The sequence below is a fragment of the Syngnathus acus genome, chromosome 13, assembly GCF_901709675.1.
Source record: "Syngnathus acus chromosome 13, fSynAcu1.2, whole genome shotgun sequence".
NCBI lineage: Eukaryota > Metazoa > Chordata > Actinopteri > Syngnathiformes > Syngnathidae > Syngnathus > Syngnathus acus.
In genome coordinates, this window is record NC_051098.1 from 16,643,251 (window position 1) to 16,668,559 (window position 25,309).

At 48.2% G+C, this 25,309-nt stretch overlaps 6 protein-coding genes across 9 annotated transcripts in view; 5 read left to right on the plus strand and 1 right to left on the minus strand.

Annotated features, from left to right (window-relative positions):
- Positions 1–25,309, minus strand: part of LOC119132463 (transcription regulator protein BACH1-like) — a 32,731-nt gene that overhangs the window by 2,781 nt on the left and 4,641 nt on the right. The window contains exons 6-7 of one of the 3 annotated variants that reach the window (XR_005099882.1): positions 12,009–12,095; positions 964–1,072 (exon numbers count right to left, since the gene is read on the minus strand). The gene's annotated coding sequence lies outside the window, so the exon portion shown is untranslated. Of the gene's footprint in view, positions 1–963; positions 1,073–12,008; positions 12,096–13,829; positions 14,634–25,309 lie in introns of those variants that run through there. The other 2 variants (XR_005099883.1, XM_037267780.1) reach the window with 2 other exon arrangements.
- On the plus strand, positions 1,330–2,849 carry LOC119132467 (claudin-3-like). The gene has a single exon (XM_037267784.1). It carries the CDS (start codon positions 1,467–1,469, stop codon positions 2,283–2,285), a length of 819 nt encoding a protein of 272 aa, XP_037123679.1. The 5' UTR covers positions 1,330–1,466; the 3' UTR covers positions 2,286–2,849.
- Positions 6,898–8,296, plus strand: LOC119132465 (claudin-8-like). Its single transcript, XM_037267782.1, has one exon. The coding sequence runs from the start codon at positions 6,970–6,972 to the stop codon at positions 7,945–7,947; it is 978 nt and encodes a 325-aa protein (XP_037123677.1). The 5' UTR covers positions 6,898–6,969; the 3' UTR covers positions 7,948–8,296.
- Positions 8,978–9,870, plus strand: cldn8 (claudin 8). Its single transcript, XM_037267785.1, has one exon. It carries the CDS (start codon positions 9,031–9,033, stop codon positions 9,820–9,822), a length of 792 nt encoding a protein of 263 aa, XP_037123680.1. The 5' UTR covers positions 8,978–9,030; the 3' UTR covers positions 9,823–9,870.
- On the plus strand, positions 10,860–11,958 carry LOC119132464 (claudin-8-like). Its single transcript, XM_037267781.1, has one exon. It carries the CDS (start codon positions 10,887–10,889, stop codon positions 11,871–11,873), a length of 987 nt encoding a protein of 328 aa, XP_037123676.1. The 5' UTR covers positions 10,860–10,886; the 3' UTR covers positions 11,874–11,958.
- On the plus strand, positions 13,519–24,335 carry LOC119132460 (glutamate receptor ionotropic, kainate 1). 2 transcript variants are annotated; one of them, XM_037267773.1, is made up of 16 exons: positions 13,542–13,626; positions 18,394–18,561; positions 18,638–18,895; positions 18,979–19,160; positions 19,399–19,452; positions 19,570–19,743; positions 20,085–20,228; positions 20,652–20,759; positions 21,124–21,165; positions 21,398–21,511; positions 21,691–21,894; positions 21,957–22,180; positions 22,341–22,459; positions 22,532–22,749; positions 22,921–23,146; positions 23,299–24,335. In XM_037267773.1, exons 1-16 carry the CDS (start codon positions 13,542–13,544, stop codon positions 23,586–23,588), a joined length of 2,610 nt encoding a protein of 869 aa, XP_037123668.1. In that variant the 3' UTR covers positions 23,589–24,335. The 2 variants fall into 2 exon arrangements, with proteins under 2 accessions (XP_037123669.1, XP_037123668.1); XM_037267774.1 differs by lacking the exon at positions 21,124–21,165 and having other exon boundaries at positions 13,519–13,626.

A 25,309-nucleotide genomic window follows, 5' to 3' on the forward strand; every position in this document is an offset into this window, starting at 1 on the left:
TTATATATATATATATATATATATATATATATATATAAAACTATATATATATATATAACTATATATATATATATAACTATATATATATATATAACTATATATATATATATAACTATATATATATATATAACTATATATATATATATAACTATATATATATATATAAAACTATATATAGTTATGCCTAACTTTGTGTGAATGGTGTATGTATATACGCGTGACTCAGATTGAATTTTATATTTGTTCTCACAGAAATAATTAATAGCAACTGATGTCAAGTCTTGCGTAGTTTTTTAGCAAATATGTATTTTATTTGTGTAATGTCATTTTTGCTTTGCAGCTTTTTAGCCCGCTTTGGTTCCCTAAGTAGATTTTAGTAACAATTTGTGTCCATTTTCAGTGGTTTTAACTTAATATAATCCTGTTTTACTTGAACATTTCCTTTTGTTTTGGATTACTGTGAAATTTCCTTTTTTTTTTTTTTTTTTGCTCTTCAGTATTGCCTTTCAAAAAAAAAAAACAATTTCTCATTCACCGAGAATTTGCACGAGCAGTTGTTTCTAATGGTCTTCACTGGATTACAAAGTAACATTTTTTTTTTATTATTATTATTTATTTATTGAATTGTATATGTATTTGTTAGCAAATGTAAAGGATGGTCCAAATCTCGGCTCAGGAGAGGGCAGATGGGTCAAAATAATTGTGCTGCCGGCCGGAACTACATTTTTATCATGACTGTGCCTGTACATACAAAATGTATTGATATCACAATAAAAACTGTTGTTTCCTACAACTGCTCTTTTTGAAGCCTTTTCCTGGCTGATGAAGCAAATCAAAGTAAAGTATGCGTAACCCAAATCGTAACAGACGTCTTTGTGACTTCCCACGCATTCAAACTACAACAAGTGATGTCACCACGCTATTGCGTCTCACGCGTGCGTGCGTGTGTGTTTATGTTTTTACTTGAGGAAGTCCGGAGGCCGGTATCACTCTGTAAACCGGTCCGACCAGCATTGGGGTTTCTGTTCCGGCTCAGCCACTTTCATTCTATTACTTTGCTTTTCAGTTGACTCTGATAGGAAACACAAAATTGCATGTTGTTATCTGGACTCATAAAAAACATACAACAAAAAAAACATTCAAATGTTGGTCCCAAGTTTAGTTGTATTCAACTTTCATGGTTTGAGCCTTTAGTTTTTGGAAACTGCTTGTTGGGAAATATTTTGCTTTTTTTTTTTTTTTAGCAATACATTTTAATTGAGTCACGTCCATCCATCCCAGCAAAAAAAAATTAAAAAAATGTTACTGTTTAAAGTGGTTATAGTGGCTTGTGATAATCCCTCATTTCGATCCTGAACATTTGAAGCGGACCTCGGACAACCACTCATCTAGTTTTGGTTTTACAATCTCTGTCGCTTTGGCACGGAAGAGGCAGGTGCACTTAGCGTGAAGCTAAAACCAGACGGATGACATTACACGCGTGGCTGGCGATATCATCCAGCAGCGAGTCAAAGAAGGCAGCGGCGGCGGCCCAGCCTCGGCTCCATTTCGAGAGAAACACCGGGCGAGGCTGCAGCATGAAGGCCAAGCTGGATATCGTGGCCATGGTCTTGGGCTTCCTGGGCCTGTTCGGCGTGGTGGCGGCCACGGCCATGCCCATGTGGCGCGTGTCGGCCTTCATCGGCGCCAACCTGATCGTGATGGAGGTGTTGTGGGAGGGCCTGTGGATGAATTGCTACAACCAGGCCGACATCAAGATGCAATGCAAGGTGTACGACTCGCTGCTCATCCTGCCTGTGGAGCTGCAGGCGGCGCGGGGGCTGATGGCGGTCTCCATCGTGGTGGTGGTGATAGCCTTGGTCGTGGCCGGTTTCTCCATGCAGAAGAGCATCTGCTGCCAGGACAACGCCCGGGCCAAGAACATCACCACGGCCTTCGCCGGCTGCTTGTTTTTGCTGGCCTGCCTGCTGACGCTGATCCCCGTGTGCTGGGTGGCGCACACGGTCATCCGCAACTTCTACGACCCGGTGGTGGTGGATTCGCGCAAGCGGGAGCTGGGGGCATCGCTCTTCCTGGGCTGGGGCACCTGCGCCATCCTGTTGGCCACCGGCTGCCTCCTGCTGCTCAACTATGCCAAGCGGCGCTCCAAGGAGTACGCCGCCACCGCCGCCCCCTACGCGGCGGGCTCCTACCTGCTGAGCGCCAGAGGCGGCGGCAGCGTGCGCAGCAGCGTGCGCAGCAGCCGGGCGCCGTCCAGCTTCCACAAGCATCACGAGTACGTGTGATGCCATGCCGGGCTCACGGCAGTGTATGCAAGGCCTTTTGCGGTGCCAACTCGAGATACGAGTTGAGATGCGAGTGGTCGCTCAGCAGATTTTTTTTGCTTTGACTTGTGGGCAAAAAGGGGAAAGAAAACTTCAAAGGATAAAAAAAAAAAAACCACTTTTAAAATATGCTTCAAGTTGTTCATTGAGAGTCCCAATTGAAGTTGAGGGTCAAACTAATGCTGTAATGCTCTGAACACAAATGGTGGAGCAACACATGTAAACAGATCATCAAATGACATCATCACCTTCCAAAATAATGGCACGTCATTTTGAAAGGACAAAAAAACGAAAGCAAATATTGATTGTATTATATTTTAAATAATTTAAAATAATTTTAGAGGTGGCCAGTATCATGAAATGGTTAAGGCAAAAGAAATGTACATATTTCATTTGATTTTTGTCAGTGTGACTTGTGTATTATTTTAAAAAGGTAAAAAAGCCAATGTGTTCAAATGTCCCGATTATGTTTGCACTAATGTGAATGTGTTGTAAAGTCAAAAATTAAACGGCTTTTCTGATTCAGTTTTGTTGATGTTTTTTTTAATTTGGTTTATCTACTACTTCGCTGACAGGCTAAACGCTTCTACAGATAAAAAGGCCGGCCGGGTCTGACTTGGACTTTGAGTGCGGCATGCGGCATGCGGCTGTCAACCGGAGTACTCGATCGAGCCTGCTGGAGTTTGGCTGCTTCACACCTTTTCAGCGGCTCAACTTTCACACACTTCAATCGTTTTAGCCTTTTGGAACAGGAACAGGGTGCACGAGTGTTGCCTCGTGAGTGAACGATGGTTTCAAAAGAACGATTCTGTTTCCAGTGAACGAGAGTGAACGAATCACTTCCTAAAGTGATTCGTTCTTTTTTCAGTTCATATGATTTCAACCAGTAGGTGTCGGTAATGCCCATTGAAGCTGGTGCCACCTCGCCGTAAAACAAAACGAAGGAGAAAATGACGTCACTTCCCGTTCACGAACGAGTCGTGAATTGCATTTCCCGTTCACCAACGAACGGATCTGTGAGTCAGGGATTTGCATTTCCAGTTCATCGCGAGAACGGATCAGTGAGGGAACGGATCAAGGCTTTCCCGTTCGCAAACGGGTCAATGCAGTTGACCGCCTTCCTTCCTTCCTTCCTTCCTTCCATCCCGTGCGTGCATCAACGGATCAGTCAGTGAACGTGTTGCGTCTGCCTCCTGGCGTGAACTATGGAAGCCAGAATGTCCATTGACGATTTGCCAAGGAACGAAAGAACCACTCACTGAAACACCACTTCTTTTAGGCACGTTTTCTCCAAGCTAACGGCTAACTTTATTGCATGAAGGGATGCGCCGTTATGCAACAACGGGGAGATGATGCTTCTCTTTGGGTCATCTTGATTTTATAACACTTATAGTTGGTTTTAAATAACGTGCATGCATATATACGCCTAAATATTGTTTCCAATATATCTACTGCAATTTCACATTGGATTGCTGGTTTGAAATGTACTTTGAATATTATTTTTTTAAATAAAATTTATGTTAAAACATGTCTGGTGTTTTATTTCTTGTTTTTATTTTTTTGGGCACGAAAACAAAAATCTGACATTTGGTTAACTGCTTTATATGACAATATGTGTAGGTACACTACACGAGGTTAAATAAATAAATAAATAAAGGGTTAATTGCACAATAAAAGCACATACAGGTGTATTTTTTACACCTGGGATCGAACCAAGTTCTTACTGAGCAAGAGCCTGTGTCACTCACCAGTCGGCTATTTAGACCTGGCAGCCAAGGGTCGTCTGCACTCTTTTGTACTAGTGATGTGCATTCCAGTTATCAAGTGAATCTTTAGAATCGGTTCACTCACCCTAACCTCCTGATTGGCTGTTTGATCTGTGACGTCACTTGGACACTCCATTAGGTACACCGCCATTTTCAAGTGTACCTGATAACAGGCCACTTTATTATCTTGGAAAACATGTTAGAATGTGGCCCCAAGGGCGAGAGCTTGACACCTGTGATCTTTGACCATGATATTTCCCTAATAAAGTGGCCTGTTATTAGGTACACTTGAAAATGGCGGTGTACCTAATGGAGTGTCCATGCGATTCCCTCGTTAAGCGCACCTGCGTGAAAAGTTTTAGCTCCTGCAGAACGTGAAAGGAGCTAAAACTTTTCACACAGGTGCGCTTAACGAGGGAATCGCATGGACACTCCATTAGGTACACCGCCATTTTCAAGTGTACCTAATAAAGTGGCGACTTTATTATCTTGGAAAACATGTTGGAATGCGGCCCCAAGGACTAGAGCTTGACACCTTTGACCTTTGACCATGATATTTCCCTAATAAAGTGGCCACTTTATTAGCTTGGAAAACATGTTGGAATGCGGCCCCAAGGACTAGAGCTTGACACCTGTGACCTTTGACCATGATATTTCCCTAATAAAGTGGCCTGTTATTAGGTACACTTGAAAATGGCGGTGTACCTAATGGAGTGTCCGTGTGATTCCCTCGTTAAGTGCACCTGCGTGAAAAGTTTTAGCTCCTGCTGAACGTGAAAGGAGCTAAAAGTTTTCACGCAGGTGCGCTTAACGAGGGTCACTTGGAAAACATGTTGGAATGCGGCCCCGAGGACTAGAGCTTGACACCTGTGACCTTTGACCATGATATTTCCCTAATAAAGTGGCCTGTTATTAGGTACACTTGAAAATGGCGGTGTACCTAATGGAGTGTCCGTGTGATTCCCTCGTTAAGCGCACCTGCGTGAAAAGTTTTAGCTCCTGCAGAACGTGAAAGTGACCAAAACCATTTCACGCAGGTGCGCTTAACGAGGGAATCACACGGACACTCCATTAGGTACACCGCCATTTTCAAGTGTACCTAATAACAGGCCACTTTATTATCTTGGAAAACATGTTGCAATGCGGCCCCAAGGACTAGAGCTTGACACCTGTGACCTTTGACCATGATATTTCCCTAATAAAGTGGCCTGTTATTAGGTACACTTGAAAATGGCGGTGTACCTAATGGAGTGTCCGAGTGACGTCACAGATCAAACAGCCAATCAGGAGGTTAGGGTTAGGGTGAGTGAACCGATTCTAAAGATTCAGTTCGAGAACTGGAATGCACATCACTAGTACAAAACAGTGCAGACGAGCCTTGGCTGCCAGGTCGAAATAGCCGACTGGTGAGTGACGCGGGCTCTTGCTCGGTAAGATCTTGGTTCGATCCCAGGTGTGAGAATACACCTGAATGTGCTTTTATTGTGCAATTAACCCTTTATTCTTTTTTTCTTTTTTTTTTTACATCGTGTAGTGTACCTATTGAAGTGTCCATGAGGTTTACCTACACATATTGTCCTATAAAGCAGTTAACCAAACGTCAGATCTTTGTTTTCATGCCCAAAAAAATAAAAACAAGGAATAAAACACCAGACAAGTTTTAACATAAATGTTTATTTAAAAAAAAATTTTTAAAGTAAATTTCAAACCAGCAATCTAATGTGAAATTGCAGTAGATATATTGGATAACAATATTTAGGCGTATATATGCATACACGTTATTTTAAGTGTTATAAAGATGACCCAAAGAGAAGCATCATCTCCCCGTTGTTGCATAACGGCGCATCCCTTCATGCAATACAGTTAGCCGTTAGCTTGGAGAAAACGTGCCTAAAAGAAGTGGTGTTTCAGTGAGTGGTTCTTTCTTTCCTTGGCAAATCGTCAATCGACATTCTGGCTTCCATAGTTCATGCCAGGAGGGAGACGCAACACCTTCACTGACTGATCCGTTGATGCACGCACGGGATGGAAGGAGGGAAGGAAGGAAGGAAGGAAGGCGGTCAACTGCATTGACCCGTTCGCGAACGGGAAAGCCACGATTCGTTCCCTCACTGATTCGTTCTCGCGATGAACTGGAAATGCAAATCCCTGACTCACAGATCCGTTCGTTGGTGAACGGGAAATGCAATTTCACGACTCGTTCGTGAACGGGAAGTGACGTCATTTTCTCCTTCGTTTTGTTTTACGGCGAGGTGGCACCAGCTTCAATGCGCATGACCGACACCTACTGGTTGAAGTCATATGAATCACTTTAGGAAGTGATTCGTTCACTGGAAACAGAATCGTTCTTTTGAACCCATCGTTCACTCACGAGCCAGTGCACAGTGTGAAAGATGCCACTTTGTTTCAGGTCATAGCTTTGGCATCGGACTTTTTGTTGGCCCTGTTTTTTTAATTCCGTTTTAACAATCAGGTTTTGTCAATTCAAGATAAAATCAAAATATGAAACTGGGTCACGTGCCACCTTTGTATTTTCTGCCAAGGATCCGAGCAAAGTTAAGACTAATTTGAATTTCCATTCAATTGTCATTCCTGCAGGGCCTGATCAAGTTTTGTTTCAACTCATTCGCAGCAAATCAGTGCTTGCGATTGTTTGACGCCGGTCCGGATGGATTGAAAAGGCTGGAGAGCGAAGCGCACTGGAGTTTCCTGTTGACGCTTTTGATCGGGCGCTTTGATCTTGCATTCGAAGCGGCCGGACCTGCTCGACGACGTCGTTAGCATTTGTGTGGGTGTATAAGCTCCTCGCCTGGTCGGTCGGGCTCCTCAGACTTGCCTGGGCACTCGTGAGAGCGCCGCCAGCCAGTGTGCTCCAGCAAATGGCCTCCTACACCGCCTACAGCGGTTACTCCAAGCCGCCTCTGTCTTACGCCGCCTCGTACTACGACGAGAAGCGGCCGGCTTACACGGGGGCCTACACGGGGGCCTACACGGCGCCTTACACGGCGCCTTACACGGCGCCCTACTCGGACTACAGCGACTACAAGGACACCGTGTACGAGGAGAAGAAGATCATCGAGAGGAGAAAGCGCAAGTACGCCTATTGCTGCGAGGTGATCGCCCTGGTCATCGGCTTCATCGGGCTGATCGGCGTGGCGGCCGTGACGGGCCTGCCCATGTGGAGGGTGACGGCCTTCATCGAGGAGAACATCATCGTGATGGAAACGCGTTGGGAGGGCTTGTGGATGAACTGCTACAGACAGGCCAACATCCGGATGCAGTGCAAGGTGTACGACTCGCTGCTCTTCCTGCCGCCCGACCTGCAGGCGGCCCGCGGGCTCATGTGCGCCTCGGTGGCCATCACCTCCTTCGCCCTCATCGTGTCGGCCGTGGGGATGAAGTGCACCAAGGTGGTGGACTACCGCGCCCGCACCAAGCACATCGTGCTGGTGGTGGGCGGCTCGCTCTTTCTGCTGGCCTGCGTCACCACGCTGATCCCCGTGTCCTGGACGGGCCACCGGATCATCCAGGAGTTCTACAACCCGCTGCTGATCGACGCCCAGCGCCGGGAGCTGGGCGAGGCGCTCTACATCGGCTGGGTGACGTCGGCCTTGCTCTTCGCCGCCGGCGTCATCCTGCTGACTCGCCACGCCCCGCGCACCCAGAAGCCCGAGGAGAGGGTCATCTACAACCCCGCCTCGTACGTCTACCAGCCCGGGTCGGCGTACGGGCCCGGGTCAGCGTACGGGCCCGGGTCGGCGTACGGGCCGCCCGCCAACTACCAGCCCGCGTACTCCTACCAGCCTGCCTACTCCGCCCCCCCGCCGGGCTCTGTGGCCTACACGCCGGTCCAGTAGGCCCAAAATTTCACAGAGACAGAAAGTGGCTTTTTTTTGGGCCAAAACAGGTGGCGTCGATTTCTAAACTCGCTTGGAAAAAGCTGAAAAAATGATTCCATGTTTTTTTTGTGGAACGTATTCTTTTAATGTGTTCAATCAAGCACCGGTGTGTTTTGACAAATTGTTGAAACTTGAAACCATTGTACAGATTGTGAATTTGTTTTCACAGATGAAATATTCTTATATTTTGCCTCACCGCCAGGTGATTTTTATATTCGCTGGTGAGGCTCTATGAACTGTAAATAGATGATTGTGATTTCAAGGGCCCACCACCCGCGGTGCTTAATAAATGGAGAAAAAAAGGGTCCCTGTTGATTTGGGTTTCCGGGATGGCGTTCGACTCAGCGGTGTTGTTATCTCTCTGCTTGTCATCGACTATGCAGCTCAACCGGTCAAACCGGATCCAGCCACCAGACAAAAGTGACACAGGATGTCTGAGCCACGAGGACAAAGGAGACATTTAGCAAACCGAAAGGTCCGGCCCGTGCGTCAACCGGCTCGCAAGATGAAGTCTAATCTGGGCTAGAATGCTACTGGTTCTGACCCAAGAGGGCGGTTCCAGTGGAGGGAAAAGATCACATCTAGAAATGCTTCAGAGGAACATTGTAAATGCAAAAGCAAGAATTCTGTCAGGCCCGCTCAGAGGGACAACAATTCATATCAGCTGCCAACCACAAACACAATATGAAGCTAATAATCCTCTGCAAAAAGCCCATGGTTTGAATCAGGCGCTCCTCGGGGACCAGAATTTGACGCCTGTGGCTTCAAACCCAGAACCGCTCGACTGCGAGGCAGACGTGTTCACCGCTGCCCTGCGGCCTGGTAAATGAACACCTCTGTGGAATGGCGAGAAGGTGTAAACTGAGAGCGTTGAGCAAACAAGCTCCTGTTTGCTGCACAAAGCCAGAAGCGGCCCGAGGGGAGTCTGTCTCCTAGCGACGCCTTTCAAATCCCGCCCACAACAGGTGAAATCCCGCCCGCCCGCCGGGATGCGGCGACATCCCAGCGGCGGGGCCGGACTCCTTCCCAAAGCGGGACGAGATGGCCAACTCGGCGCTGGAGCTGCTGGCTCTCGTTCTGACCGCCGTCGGGCTGATCGGGGCGGCGGCCAGCACCGGCATGCCCATGTGGCGCGTCACGGCCTTCATCGGCGAGAACATCATCGTGTTCGAGACCCGCTACGAAGGCCTGTGGATGAACTGCTTCAAGCAGGCCGACATCCGGATGCAGTGCAAGGTGTACGACTCGCTGCTGGCCTTGCCGCCGGACCTGCAGGCGGCTCGGGGGCTGATGTGCTGCTCCGTGGCCCTGGCCGGCCTGGGCCTCCTCATCAGCCTGCTGGGGCTGCAGTGCACCTCGTGCGTCGGCAACAACCACCGAGCCAAGCGGACGGTGCTGGTCGTGGCCGGGTCCATGATCGTAGCGGCGTGCATCTGCGTCCTGATCCCCGTGTCGTGGACGGGCCACGTCATCATCCGGGACTTCTACAACCCCTTGCTGATCGACGCCCAGCGGCGGGAGCTGGGCGAGGCGCTCTACATCGGCTGGGTGGCCAGCGCCTTCCTGTTGGCCGGGGGCTGCGTCTTCACCTGCTGCAACGTGCGCTCGGAGGGCAAAGAGGTCGCCAGGAGCTACATCTACTCCGGGAACTCGGACTACGTGGCGTACCCTCCTCCGCAGGCCTTCCAGCCGCTGCAGCCTCAGCAGCTGGTCCTGCTGCCCCAGGTCCAGACCCGGCCCGTCCTGTCCCGACACCCTTCCAGCAGCTACAGCTACCAGTCCAGGCAGCCGTCCAGGTACCCGTCCGTACGCAGCGGGGTGGCGTATCTCTGACTGAAGCAATAACCGACACTAACTCCTTCTACAGTTCCTGTGATAAAAGAATACATTTCAATAACTAGATTGACTTTTTTTTTTCTCAATAGAAGACTATGTTGTGTATTGTTAGTTTGAATTGCTTGCACATTTCAATGACATAGCAAAAAAAGATGTGTTTCTAGTATTTGTAGCTGAATAAAGTGAGCAAAAATGTCAGTTATCGTTGAGCCATTTTGCACTTCACTTTTTAGAGCATTTAACTATATACGGTAAATCAATGGTCTCGTCGGCTCACGGTGCCAATAATTAGATCATGCGGGTGTACCTAATCGAGTGTCCTCCAATAAGCAATTGACTTGTTAGCTTATGCGTACATGTACACGTGCTTATAATAGATTCGTTTTATTTTGTAAACTAATTTCCTCAGAGTGTTTACGTTTGAGCGAGTCATCGCCTCAACCCGAGTCACAGTGACGAAGCGAGCGAGCGAGCCGTCGACTGCTTGTTTAAGGTGTGGACGCTTTTGTGTTTACCAAGTCACGTGACTGAAATTTGCTTTGAAAGAAGATACAACAAAGAGTCCATTGGTGACCTGTTTTGCATTGGCAAAAGAAAAGCAACAAGCGGGTCATCGTAAACCTGATAGGGGAAATCATCTGCTTCGTTGAAAGTTTTTAACCAAAAAAGCATATCCCGGGAGTTGCTCATGTGAAAAAATATAGCGATCCAATTCATCCGTTTTCTACTGACTGTGTTAAAGCATTTGATCCAAAATGAGAGTGGACCTCAAACCTTTCCCTGAGGAACTCCAGTCTAAATGAGGTATGAGATGCTGGTATAGTTTGCAAAGTTGCTGCGGTCGATGTACCAGCAGCATAAAGCCAAAGGCAAAACACGCAGTGATCCCGAGGCGGGCACCCTCATCCGTCGGAGCCAATCGGGAGCCTGCCCAGCATTTTTCCCACAACAAGCTTCGAGTGAGCGTCCACAAACTCACCAGTTGAGTCTCGGGCACGTCGCTGACAGGCTCGGCGGGATGGCCTCTGCCGTTTAGTTCCTTCCCCGCCCGTCTGGGAGCGATGGTCCAAGGAATTTGCGAGCTCGCCGCCGTATGCGTGGGCCTGCTGGGGCTGATCGGAGCGGCCGCCACCACCGGGATGCCCATGTGGAAGGTGACGGCGTTCATCGGGGAAAACATTGTGGTGATGGAGACGCGCTGGGAGGGCTTGTGGATGAACTGCTACAGGCAAGCCAACATCCGGATGCAGTGCAAGGTGTACGACTCGCTCCTGTTCCTGCCCGCCGAGCTGCAGGCCTCCCGGGGCCTCATGTGCTGCTCCCTGGCCCTGTCAGGACTGGGGCTCATGGTGGCCACGCTGGGACTACGCTGCACGTCCTGCTTCCGCCATAACCGCAGAGTCAAATCCGCCATCTTGTCGGTGGCGGGCGGCATGCAGCTGCTGGCGTCCCTCTGCGTCTTCGTCCCCGTGTCGTGGACGGGCCACGTCATCATCCGGGACTTCTACAACCCGCTGCTGTTGGACGCCCAGAGACGGGAGCTGGGAGAGGCGCTCTACATCGGCTGGGTGACGGGCGCCTTTCTCTTTGCTTCCGGATTATTGTTCATCGTGCGCCTCTCGGACAAACGCTCCGTGGACGTCGACCGCCACCCCGACGCCCCGATGGCCTACCAGCCCGTCCGGAGTCTTGCCAGCCTGAGGTCCGAGCCCTTCCAGCAGCAAGGCCCTGCCGGACCCCGTCTCATCATTCCTCAACTCGCACCGGGCGACGTCACGCTCTACAACTCAACTGAAAGATCGCCCGGCTCGTATCAAGCCCGACATTGGTCTCTGAGGCCCTCCAACCCAGCGGGGAGCATATACACGCCCGTCAACTCCTTCTACATGAGCCAGAAGAGCGGCCCGTACGCACTCCGGTACAACCCCACCGTGTCCTATTCATCCAGCTACCGCCCGACGCCTCAAACGCCCGTTTTCATTCAATACAAATCGTCCAGAATTGAACCGGCATCGTACAGCGGGAGCAGCCCAGGCATGTACATCTGAACAAAAGTACAAGTTGAAAAAAAAAAAAAAAAGAAATCATGAAAATGTTTCGAACTCATCGATGAATAAACTTGACTTGATATCATATTGTTATTATGATTTGAAATCGGTATCACCTGCAGTGCTAGTACTCACCAGAAGACGGCGCCAAATCACAGGAGGAAACCAGACTGGAGTGTTCGTCGTCTCGTCTTGCATTTAAGAGTGCAGCTGTCGCACGTCCTGTGGAACAAATCAACACATTGTGCGTTTACTTTCGAATACATATAACAAACATCTTAGCAGCCGCTTTGGCTAAATAATTGCATGCGTCCCTCAATTTGGTGGATTTGGAAACTTTGGACCCGAGGAGGCGCAAATGTGTTGCCAGTGTTCCTCCCTCCCTCCCTCACCTGTCCAAATCGACATGACAAAAGGCAGCGATCGATTCGAGGGTCAGGAGTGAAGATTTCAGATGAGTGAGTGTGACGTGTCAGAAACATATCAGAGCTTTTAGTTGGCCCAAAAGTAGACGAAGGAGGAGTTACAGCCCACCGGGCGGGCTCCAAGTTTGAGAAGCAAGCTTAATCTTCAAGGCAGCGAGCAAGGCAAGCAGCAGTTGCCAAGATTACATTGGCCCAACCGCCCGCCCGCCAGCCCGCCCTCATCGGCAGCGTGGCCAAGATTTAATCATCGTTCCTCGGTGTACCCAAGCAAAGACGTGGTCGAGGTCGACCGCTGGCAGATTTGAAGTTAATCTTCACGACGTATCCATGTTTGCGGATCAGCCAGCTCGCCAGTGCCCTCAATTGGGTGTCGGCACGGCACGGGAGGGAAAGTCTCAGCCCCGAATCCCGGCCCGCTGCGTCCAGTTACCGACGAGGAGCCGAAACCAAGCCGGAAATGAAGAATTCTTCGTTTCAGAATAAATGCGTCGAGAACAGCCTTTGGGACAGCGCGATACGACGAAAGATATGTCGTATTGCCTTCTGCAAAGCCATTCGGTATTTACTTTGGCATGTGCGAGTCAAAGAAAACATTTGTTTTAGCATTAAGCCAACATTATATCAGCACGTTAAAACATGAATCAACACTGCCGATTTGTATGAATGTGGAACTATCTGTACTACATTTAAAATGACGTCTAGATCAAATGAGTTGAAAAAAGATATGTGGCAAGATCATCAACGTGACCCTTTTCCAACTCGACCTGCAATTATTTGCATCCAAAAGAGGAAAAAAATGGCACTGTTGTTCTTGAGCTCTTATGAAGCCACGAATACCCACTTGACATCAATTTGGCCAGCCCTGGTTTGAGCCCATTTACAAAGGCTAGGTTTTATTTTGAAAACCGGAAAGAGTATTTGCTCTCTGTGGTGCCTTGACAGCACGGAGCATCTCCTCCACAGTCGCTCGCACGCACGCACGCACGCACCCTTCAATTCAAGCGCGCGCCGGGAAAAAACAAAGCTGCTATGTGCACGGTGAGCATGGAAAACAACAGCCGTGTCACGCATGAAGGATTTTAACAGACAATTTGGAGTTTTTTCTCTCTTCCTCGTCACAATGAGTGAGAAGACATTGCGGGTCAGGGGCCACTTGATTGTGACGCTGAAGGATGCGAGGACTGGCAAGGTGTCGGCATGACCAAGTGACATCCATGCTCGACTGGAGCCCCCAGGGAGGACCATGGCGAAGAGGAGAGGGCTGCTCTTGTCGCTGCTCTACTTGCTAGCACACTTGTGGCTCAGTTGGCAGCAGGTCCTCAGGATTGGTGAGTGACTGACCGACTGACTGACTGAGACTGACTGACTGAGACTGACTGCGGGAGCATCACTCGGCCCGTTTGCATCTGACATCAATTCATTGAAGCTCATGCATTTTAAAAAGATACTTGATTTCATTTCATGCTTTACATCATTGCTTTTAAAATACGTTCATGTGGTTTAAACACATGAATGAAAAAGAATCATTTCATAAAGACAATGTAGAATGATTGGATTTATTTCTAAATTTCAAACCATCGACTCAAATGTGTATACAATTTAGTCAAACAAAAATGTAATGAACAAAAATGTGACATCAATTCAATCCATTTCAAATGACAACTTGGTATAGCACAACTGACAGCCGTTCCTAATATTTTGACTCTGTGGCCCACTTCGAGTGAGGTGACCAAAAATATCAGAAACACCAAGTCTGGATATCTTTGAAAAGTTATTTCTTCGTGCTTAATAACTGAGCTTGTCGTCGCTTCAAAACGCCTCATAAAACGTTTATATATTGTATTTGTATTGATTGCATTGTTTTTTATATTTTGCATACAAAATGAATCATATCTTACTCGAAATACCGGCAACACCATTTACATTTGGAGCATTTCACCAATTTTACAAGTCGTTTATAACAACTCGTTACATTTGGGTTTGACATTTTTTTCTAATTTATAACACTCCTCGATTATTATGTTCACAAGTTGGACTGGATTATTGCTGCTTTCTGCATTTCCCCCCAAATCATGTTCATGACAATAATCATGGGCAGAAGATTGAAATGATGTTAATCCACTCTGGTGTCGTGCTGCCAGAGTTTGGCCCTGCTCCGTCCACATGCAGCGCCAACGTAGGACCGCTCGCTGATGCCTGTCAAGGCATCGCTCGCTCGCTCGCTCGCCCTTTGGCCCGCCCGCCCGCCGCCGCCATGGGAAATAGATACAACGGCAGCTACGGAATAATGAGCCAGCCCTTTGAATGGTTGACCGTGCAATTAGCTCTTTTACATCTGATGCAACCAGTGAGAAAAGCATTTCATTAAAACAAGTTGCGTCACAAAAAAATGCATTTTTATACAATACTCGCACTTGAAGTGTGTCATCTCCAAATAGCTTTCACTGTCCTATCCAAAAATTTCTCTCTCTTAAATCCCAATTCAGACTCCCATTAAGATTTAAAATGTGTCACCTACAATTGTCCCTCCATTGAATCCAGATTCATACTGTATTGGTGTGAAAGATAATTGAGACTCATTCAAATCAGTTTTGATTCTGATTTAGCTGAGGCTCAAGTTAAGGTAAACAAACTGTGATCATCTTTACAAAGACTGCACACTTTCCGCTAACCCTGACATGGAGAAATGTTAATCTCACGGTCAAGACTTGAGCACACGTCCCGCTCTGGCTAACGGGTCACCTCCCCGTTCTCGATCGACGCTCGGTGTCGTTAATCCGTCTCAATCATCGACGGCTCCGTCCGGCCTAATGGTTTGTCATTCTCATCCTGCGCTAATCTGGCCCATATGCCGCGGCGCTCGGTCCAATTACCGTCCCTCTGTGTTAGCGGGTGTCGCCGTCCGCCCGGGACGCAATCCATAATAATAATTCCCTAAACAACAGACGCTAATCGTCTTTAGGCAGAAAGTCCGCAGCTCGTCCGAGCGATATCGTCGCTCCGTTTGATAACGTGTCCGGCCACCAAAACATAATCCTCATTTTCACTCTGCGTGTGTCAGCGTCAGAACAAAGAGAGCTCAGTGGCGCACATCAAACGGGCCTCGGGAGCGCCTTCCATCCTTCATTCATTCATTCATTCATTCATTCATTCATTCATTCATTCATTCGTTCGTTCATTCTCGGGCTGGCGTCCGGCCAACTTGGACGGGTCGGCCTGGGAGAAAGGCAAAACACTACGCCGTTGTACCGCTCCGCCCTAAAAGACGGGCCTTCAGTTTTTCAGCACACATCTGGGAATTGGCTCCTCAGAAAACCAAAAAGACAAATGGCTCAATATGTGGAGGATTACCGGAGCCAAAAGCAAGAAGCCTGAACAAAATCTGCTCTAATCTCAGGCTACACGTCGTGCCTTTAGCTCGCTCGCTTTGTTTCCAAAACGGAAATGCAAAAGAATCTTGCTGTGGATGTTCGTGCAGAGACAGAAAGAAGCGCGGCGCCGGAGGCCGCCGACGGCATGACGGCGCTCTCCCTGCGGCGCTGACCTCCCTCCCAGCATGCATGGCCCGCCCTGCCCCGCCCCGCGGCACCGTCTGACCTCATAACATAGCGACAGAAGCCACGACTCACTCACTGCTTTCCATTCAGGAGAAAATGTGGTCAAAAGTTGCCACAGACAGACAAAATGAGGTGGAAAAGAACCCGTAACTAAAATTTGAAAGGCAGTTGGCCGTTTTAGTTTGAAGCACGGTGACCTATTTGTCGGGGGCCCGCAAACGGAAGACGCGATAGGCCTCAAATTCGGCACGCAGATAGACAGATAGATAAATTCAGCTTTGTTCTGCATGGAGTGCAGCTTCATTTTTTTTCCTAAACGCTTCCTTAAAAAATGGAGCAGGACAGATGAATCCGCGGATATAATTAGCGAATGAAGTTGCGTTCGAATGAGCTGCCAAGCCGCCAAGCCGCCCGCCCGCCAAGCCGCCAAGCCGCCCGCCTCCATAATCAAGCTTGTTGTGTCTTGTTTTGTGGCCTGGTTAGTGCGCAGTAAATCATTTATCACCACCCTGGATGCTCGGGTGCTTAATGAACCCCAACGGTTGCTTGGATTTTGAAGAAGGGAGCTAGGCAGGAGGAGATAAGTATCAGGCAGCACAACGCAGAGCTGGCTGGTGCCTCAGTGGGGCCCAAAGCGAAATTTGATTTTGTCATTGCAGCGCTGTTGCACTACAAAGCTGACTGGCTTTATTTACACAACATTGCAAGTGGTGAATATGATCTGGGATTGGAATCTGAGATGGCTTTTTTTTTTTAATGTCTTTCAGACACAAAGAGCAATGTAGTGTCACTACTCGCTCAGTTTGAATTCTCGGGATGATTTGCCACTGCTGATTCGCGGGACCAGCGAGTCGCGTTTTATGCCTAATTACACGCAAGCAAACAGCCATTAGCAGAAAGGCCGGCAAGATGGCTTGGTGCAAATCAACAACATGATTGGACGCTCTCAAAAATGGCCGTATACGCTGGCGCTCGCATGTTGCCGTGCCAACGAGATGCTGGGATAGCTCTAATTGGCCCCAGCAATTTGTTTTGCCTCGTACAAAAAGCCATGTGGGGGAAGAGATGGTCATGTTACTCCAGGAACTCTTACTAAATACTCAAAAGGGCTTGTGGTGCATAATTAATTAGAAATTGCTCATTAATTGGTAAAAAAGGAAATGTTGAAACAAAATGATAAAAACTGACAATTCAATTATTGTTATTATTTTATTACCATTTTATGCCATTTCAACCTTGAGTAGTCCATTTAAAAAAGGTGCTTCGTGCGTATGCTTTGCGCATAACATAAATCAAATGAAACAGTTGTGTACGAATTACACGAATGGGCACTCTTTACGTGTTCAAAAGGAGCAGAAAGAAACTTAAATAGTAAGCGTTCTTAACTTACTTATTAATGCAGTTTCATATTGGTACTTATTCATGTACATTGTGGCCTTTTCTGTATCCGAATCATAGATGCATACAATCGAAATATATTTACTCATCAATAACAATTGATCTTTTATTTTAATGTCATTATTTGATTGTATTTTAATCCTTTGCTTTAACCATTATTATCCAAATAATTTTCCATCTGTACACCACAATCATAACATCAGTCACTGTAGCCTTGAATTGACATGTTTGTGTTCCCTTTTTCACAACGCAAACAAAGCCAAAATACAAATGAGTCCGCTTCCCCTCTTGTATTCCCTTCGAGCGTTGCCAGCGCTTTGGAGATTATTCATGCAGCACAGGCGCACATGATTTTGCGTTTGTGTGATTAGAGGTCGACTACCGAGATGTAAATCACAAAATAGCGGCCCCCGTGCACAAAACAGACCATCTGTTTGGAAGCGAGAAGTTCGAGCAAATCTGTGTGTGTGCGCGCTTGAAAAATATGCTTGATTGATGCATTAATTAGTTGTGTGCAAAATTAGGAAGTATTTTACCGGGACCTGCTAGCAGCTGCTTGGAATGGGAGCACGCTTTTCAAAAGCCAACCACGTAGCGCAGACGAGGAGCTCTCACTTGGAGAAAGGGAAGCGTTTTGGTAAAAAAAAAAACGACTCAAAGCTTTTTTTTTTGCCAGTGTAATACTTGTACTTTGTAGCGAGGGAGGGCTGCGCCACGGTGGGAGTGGTCACAAACAACAACGAATGGAACGGGAGTTGGAGGGGTCATCGTCAGCGCTCCCAAGGGGAGATTTTGAGCTTCGGACAAAGATGTTTGCAGAGAAGCTGAAGCGACCGACCTGCGCGTCTTGGAACGGTCGCGGGCTTTTCCCAAAAGCCGCATTAGTAAGAATGTAGGCCGTGTAAAGAGGACAAGGTTGGCCGAGGTGAAGCTTTTCTCTGAATGGGATGAAATCCGCTTTGGTACTCGTGACCCAAGGACATCTGCGCAACATTATGTCCTATTCGCAATTGCTCCAAGCAAATATGAAGAGTGAGGCTGCATGATTTGGTCCATATCGCCCAGACAGGAGATAAAAGCGCCTGGCCCGGCCTGCTCTGGGCCCCGTTTAACGCTTTGGTTTTTGCGCTGTGGCCCCAGGCGGCATCTTTGAGACGCTGGAGACCGAGCCCATCAGCGTGGAGGAGCTGGCCTTTAAGTTTGCCGTCACCAACATCAACAGGAACCGGACCCTCATGCCAAACACCACGTTGACCTACGACGTCCAGAGAATAAATCTCTTCGACAGCTTCGAGGCCTCCAGAAGAGGTCGCGAGTCTTGACGGGAAAATACTCATGGAGATTTCTCCATTTGGTCAATTAACTCCTTGTTTTTCCCTCCCAGCCTGCGACCAGTTGGCGTTGGGCGTGGGGGCCGTGTTCGGACCGTCGCACAGCTCGTCGGTGAGCGCCGTCCAGTCCATCTGCAACGCCCTGGAAGTCCCTCACGTCCAGACGCGCTGGAAGCATCCGTCCGTGGACAACCGAGACAGTTTCTACATTAACCTCTATCCCGAGTACACCTCCATAAGTCGAGCCGTGCTGGACATTGTGCAGTACTACAAGTGGAAGACGGTCACCGTGGTCTACGAGGACGCCACGGGTCGGTCGGCAAAACCTGGCGGCGGCGGCGGGCGGCTCGAAGCGCGTAGAACCTCAACTAACGATGACGTTTGTGCGTTGAAGGCCTGATTCGCTTGCAAGAGCTGATCAAGGCTCCGTCCAGATACAGCATCAAAATCAAGATCCGACAGCTGCCGCTGGGAAGCAAAGACGCCCGGCCGCTGCTCAAGGAGATGAAGAAGGGCAAGGAGTTTTACGTCATCTTCGACTGCTCCTACCAAACCTCGGCTGACGTCCTCAAGCAGGTGAACCGGACACCAAAAGATGGCAGAGAAAGCCTACGAGAACATCGGGGGGGAAAACCTCACAAATAATGGAGCGGTCAAACTTTTGATATCGGCATTTTTGGGCTTTCTATTCGAAATCTCTTTGTAAAAGCAAATTGTTCCTTTATTCTGCTTCCTCAGTCCTTAATGATTTCGTGCCTTGAAAATGAATTGCAAGCGGGCACATTGGCTTCTAACGCCTTTCAATGGTTTGCAGATCCTGTCCATGGGGATGATGACGGAATATTACCACTTTTTCTTCACCACGCTGGTAAGCAGGCAAGCCACATAAGAATAATCCACAGCAGTGCCCAAAGTAGGCTTGCTGACAAACGGCTGTCTCCAAAGAAGCTGCAAAGTCACGTCCTCCCTCCCTCATTTCATTCAGGACCTGTTTGCGCTGGACCTGGAGCCGTACCGCTACAGCGGCGTCAACATGACGGGCTTCCGGCTGCTCAACATCGACAACCCCAAGGTGGCCTCGGTGGTGGAGAGGTGGGCCACGGAGCGGCTGCAGGCCCCCTCCAAAGCCGAGACGGGAATGATGGAAGGCATGATGACGGTAAGAATAAATAGAACACGTTTGGACAGCTCCATTTCTACTTGTTGATCCGTTTTAACGAGGGTCATTAAAAGCTATTTACGGATCTCGCTCTGGTAAACAAAATGAATCCACGTAACATGCTAATATTGCTTGTGCACTGTACTGAGGTCTGAAAAAGGGAGGCTGCCCCAAAAGAAAAAGAAAAAAAACAAATCAAGGCTCTGAGCGAAAACGCTGAGGTTTATTTTGGGAAAGAATTAATTAGAGCTTCGGATGGGGGGGGGGGGGGGGGGAAATAAAATCAAATCAAAGTTAGCGATGCCATTCAGTGAGTTGCGTTTGTTTGATTGCCGTTGCAGACGGAAGCGTCTCTGATGTACGACGCCGTCTACATGGTGGCGGCGGCCTCGCAGCGCGCCGCCCAGATCACCGTCAGCTCGCTTCAGTGCCACCGCCACAAGCCCTGGCGCTTCGGGGCGCGCTTCATGAACATGCTCAAAGACGTGAGTCGCTTTACGCTAACAATCGACAAGCTGAAAAGTTGACCCGCATCTGGATTGAGACTAAAATGGCCAATTCGCTTCAAAACGACCCTTTGGGCATGTTTCGGAGAAAAGCTTTGTGAGCAATGCTCAGATGGAAGCTTATTCCAAGTGGGCTGACTTGATTGCATTCATGAGCCCCCGCTGAACCTTGCCTGCCTGCTCCATTTGCATCATCATCATCATCATCTACTAAACACACACACACACAGAGAGAGAAATGTCCAGCCAATGCAGACGTGGCCATTGGACCGCAACAATTGTCTCCGCGTCTGGCCCCAATGCATCAATTATTCATTCTCTCCTAATCCTGAATGTTGCTGTAATCTGGCGTTTTGCTATACGACAGTTAGAAGCAGAAATAATTGCAATTCATTGGCGCAGGTGCAGTGGAACGGCCTGACGGGCCAAATCGTCATTAACAAGACAGACGGCCTGCGCAAAGATTTTGATTTGGACGTGATCAGCCTGAAGGAGGACGGCTTGGAGAAGGTGAAGCCACCCACGCGGATTTTCATGCTTTATGCTTGAAAGAGCGTTTTCTCTGCTTTTTGGTCAGAAGGCTTTTGGGTGAAACCAACTGCTGATGACTAAACAACTGAACAAGATAGTGAGATCTTTTTTTTGCAGGTGAAAGAAGAGAATCACCTTCTGCTAAGTTTGCTGCTTATATTGTCACACGATATGGCTTAAAAGGGAATATGTCTCTACATATACAATGAGTGGCAAGTTTATGTTCTTTTTTTGGGGTTTCACTGGTCATGTTTCGCTTCCCACTTGCTTTTGCCGCTGTCTTTGAAAGGTCCAATGCCATCCATTTAAAGGTTTTTTTGTTTCCTTTCCTGTTTGCCACAAGATAATCGCAGGCAACAATCGCCTGAATAAAGTATGGAAAAAGGTCTGTACTTTAGCTGCCCCCAAAGCAGACTAAAGAAATCGTAACGCTGTTTACTGATCCACTCTGGCCGTCTGATTTTCTCCTTTCCCCTCTCAAAACGTGTCGGCGTCTGGTCTCTCATCTGTTGTGCTTTGACCGTTTTCCCTTTCGTGTTGCTTGTGCTCGGTGGGTGGCTCCAGGCCAAACTTTGCAGCCTGCCTAGAGTGTCACGGTGACGTCGTGTCCTTTCCAGATCGGCGTGTGGAACTCCCAGACCGGCCTTAATTTAACAGAAAACAACAAGGACTCGGGCACAAACGTCACCGACTCCATGGCCAACAGGACCCTCATCGTCACCACCATTCTGGTACGCTAAGAAAATACGGAGCTCCTCCCTGCCATGTACAACAGTGACAATAATTACTACTTTCCCATCGGCCGCGGCTTGACGGCATTTTAGAAAGAGCACCGGGAAAAAAACGCAAACGTTTCGGGAAAATAGCGAACCAGCGGCTAGCATAATTCAGGAAGATGAATTCTTTCCAGGAAAATCCCTACGTGATGCACAAGAAGTCGGACAAGCCGCTGTACGGAAACGACCGCTTTGAGGGATACTGCCTGGACCTCCTCAAGGAGCTCTCCAACATCCTGGGCTTCTCCTACGAGGTCAAGCTGGTGACCGACGGCAAGTACGGCGCTCAGAACGACAAAGGGGAGTGGAACGGCATGGTGCGCGAGCTCATTGACCACGTAAGTGCGCATTTCAAGAAGACCCCCGAATTGCCACAATCCTAAGACTTTTGCGACGGCAGGTCGCCGACTTGGCCGTGGCCCCCCTCACCATCACCTACGTGAGGGAGAAGGTGATTGACTTCTCCAAGCCCTTCATGACGCTGGGCATCAGCATTCTCTACCACAAGCCCAACGGCACCAACCCGGGCGTTTTCTCCTTCCTCAACCCGCTGTCGCCTGATATCTGGATGTACGTGCTGCTGGCCTGCCTCGGCGTCAGCTGCGTGCTCTTTGTTATTGCCAGGTAAAAAAAAAATCCCAGCTTCAGCACGATAGGCGATAAGGATCAGGACGGTTTCCCATTACCAAGGGATAAGGATTTCCGATTAGCAATTAGCCAAGTCATCTTAAGCACGTTTGGAAGGAGTTTTTGGTTTTGAAATTGTGACTATTTGTCTCTCCAGGTTCACGCCGTACGAGTGGTACAATCCTCACCCTTGCAACCCCGACTCGGACGTGGTGGAAAACAATTTCACCCTCATCAACAGCGTGTGGTTCGGCGTCGGGGCACTCATGCAGCAAGGTACGCTTGGTCATTGCGGCGGGCGGCCGTGCGGCGGCGTTTAAGTAAGGAACCGTCACGGTTGTCTTTTAGGTTCCGAGCTGATGCCCAAGGCCCTGTCCACCAGGATCGTGGGTGGGATCTGGTGGTTCTTCACGCTGATCATTATATCCTCCTACACTGCCAACTTGGCTGCCTTTCTGACGGTGGAGAGAATGGATTCGCCCATCGACTCCGCCGACGACTTGGCCAAGCAAACCAAAATAGAGTACGGCGCCGTCAGAGACGGCTCCACCATGACCTTTTTCAAGGTAAGAAAGGCCCCAATACAAAATATCGGGGGGGCTGGGGGGAATTGGTAGCTCATGGTCCATCACGTTTTCTGGACACAAAATGGTCTTTTGTAGCCGCAAAACATGTCGAGGACGGTGAGCTATTTCTTCGACCCCCCCCGTCAATAAGACCCTCTCTCACTCCAACAGAAATCCAAGATCTCCACCTACGAGAAGATGTGGGCCTTCATGAGCAGCCGGAAAAACACTGCCTTGGTGAAGAACAACCGCGAGGGCATCCAGAGGGTCCTCACCACTGACTACGCTCTCCTGATGGAGTCCACCAGCATTGAGTACATCAGCCAGCGCAACTGCAACCTCACGCAGATCGGGGGTCTGATCGATTCCAAGGGTTACGGCGTGGGAACACCGATAGGTACCCGACTTGGGGGCCATTTTGGGGGGGTCAACATCCAATTTGGCTGAAAATTGGGATGACTGTGGAATTCTTTCCAAATTCAACCACGCATGGGCAGGGCACGACGGGTGCGATGAAGTGGCGACTGAGCTTTGCGTTCTCTTCCGCAGGCTCCCCTTACAGAGACAAAGTGACCATCGCCATCCTGCAGCTTCAGGAGGAAGGCAAGCTGCACATGATGAAGGAGAAGTGGTGGCGGGGTAACGGCTGCCCCGAGGAGGACAGCAAAGAGGCCAGCGCTCTGGGCGTGGAGAACATCGGCGGAATCTTCATCGTGCTGGCGGCCGGCCTGGTCCTCTCCGTGTTCGTGGCTATCGGAGAGTTTATTTACAAATCCAGGAAAAACTTGGACATCGAGGAGGTGAGCGTCGGCCAGTGCGAGTGGCACAATAAGTATTGACGCGCTCCAACCTTTGACGGAAAAGATCCAAATGTGTCCAACTGCATTGTTACAATCAAAACGTTTCAAGTTTAGCGATTTCTGTAGTTTTGATGGAAAGCTCATGAATATTTGAATTGGACGAATACGTGGAAGGAAAAAAAAAAAGAAGTCCTTTGAGGGAATAATAGACATCATGATGCTTTACCATCACGGCCTTTGTGTTTTGATGCAAAGCAAACAACAAGACAAATGTGAGGTCAAATGGCATTTTGTTGCATTTGCATATTTCAAACAAAATGGTGTGCAATACCTTCTACCGTGTTTTTTGCACCTATACGTATTTCACAACATTGTTTCAGTGAATCTTCTTTGGTTGTATCTCTCAAGTTTCTGTTTTTTTCTCTCTTGAGCGAAAACAAAAGTGACATCCTTTCGAACCCTTTGATCGCTGCTTGTTTGGTATTGCTGTGTTGAGTTTCTTATTTTGTCCCCTTTTGCTGCCATTTCAAATCACGCTCAAAACATTTTGGGTACATGATTTCACATATTACATCACTCACTGCAAGCTATGTCTTACTTTTGGCATGCCTGAGGCTTCCTTAAGGCCATGACGACCATCAAACCACTCCGCTGTATCCAAGCCAATTATTTTCTATTAACTGCTGATTAAATGTCAGATTTGAGCTCACTGGTACTTTGACTCGCCAAAAGTGTTTGAGACAATTAGCAAGATAATAAAGACAAGGAAAACATTAGCGCACAGTACTGATTAGCTTATGTGTTTTTTCTTTTAACTTTAGGCCCTTCTCATTTTCTGCTAACTAGCGGCGCTTACTTTTACGGCTACATCTGAACCGAGATGAGCGCTTTGACTTGTCAATAGGCAGATGCACCTGACGGACCAACTAAAATATTTTCCGGATCAATCTGGTCGCTTGCTACCTCATGAACCGTTGGATAATCTCAAGTATCAAGGGATCAGCGTTCTAGCTGGCTTCGCTAGCTCGAGGGTGGACACGTCCTCCGGTGGTGTCTTTGACTTGTCTGGCAGATTTCAGTGTTACGACCCTCCTTTCCATAATCCTGTCAGCGGAATACTAGCCCCGAAAATGAAGTTCATGGAGACCATGTAATCAGGATACAGTCGCTTAACAGCTTATCCGACCGATTAATGTTGTGTCACAAAAAGGTCAAGGACCTTATGTTGGGAATGACAGTCAAGCATTGTGTGTGGCACTCTGGTGAGATAAGAGTCCGATTTTGTTGCAGATCACAAAACAAAAGCGATTTTCTTTGCCACTACGGCGCTCTAATCTACTGGCAATTTTGCAGCTGGGCAGGAAATTGTAACCTACTCGTGCGTTCTATTAGCACGTATGTTGTGCGACTTAGCGAGTGGACAAAACTCCAGATGTTTTAATTAATTTCTAATCCCCCTGTTTCCTAATCCTGGCTTGCTTGCCTTTCAGAGGGATAATCGCTGGTGTAATTGTGAAAAGGAAGTCACGACGTGGCGTGAACGCAAAGACTTACAATGTCAAAAGTGGGTTGATCAATGAAACCAAATCAGACGGGTCGGAGTGAAAAATGGCAGCACGAGTTCTTCCTTTGAGACCGTTGAAGGTTTTGGTATCCTGATGAATTCCAGGATTGGTCTTAAACTGCTTTCATTTTGTTTGCCGCTTTTTAATCTTCTAACCCTGCATTCTTAATCAGAACTGGGAGCAGGTTTTTAATCT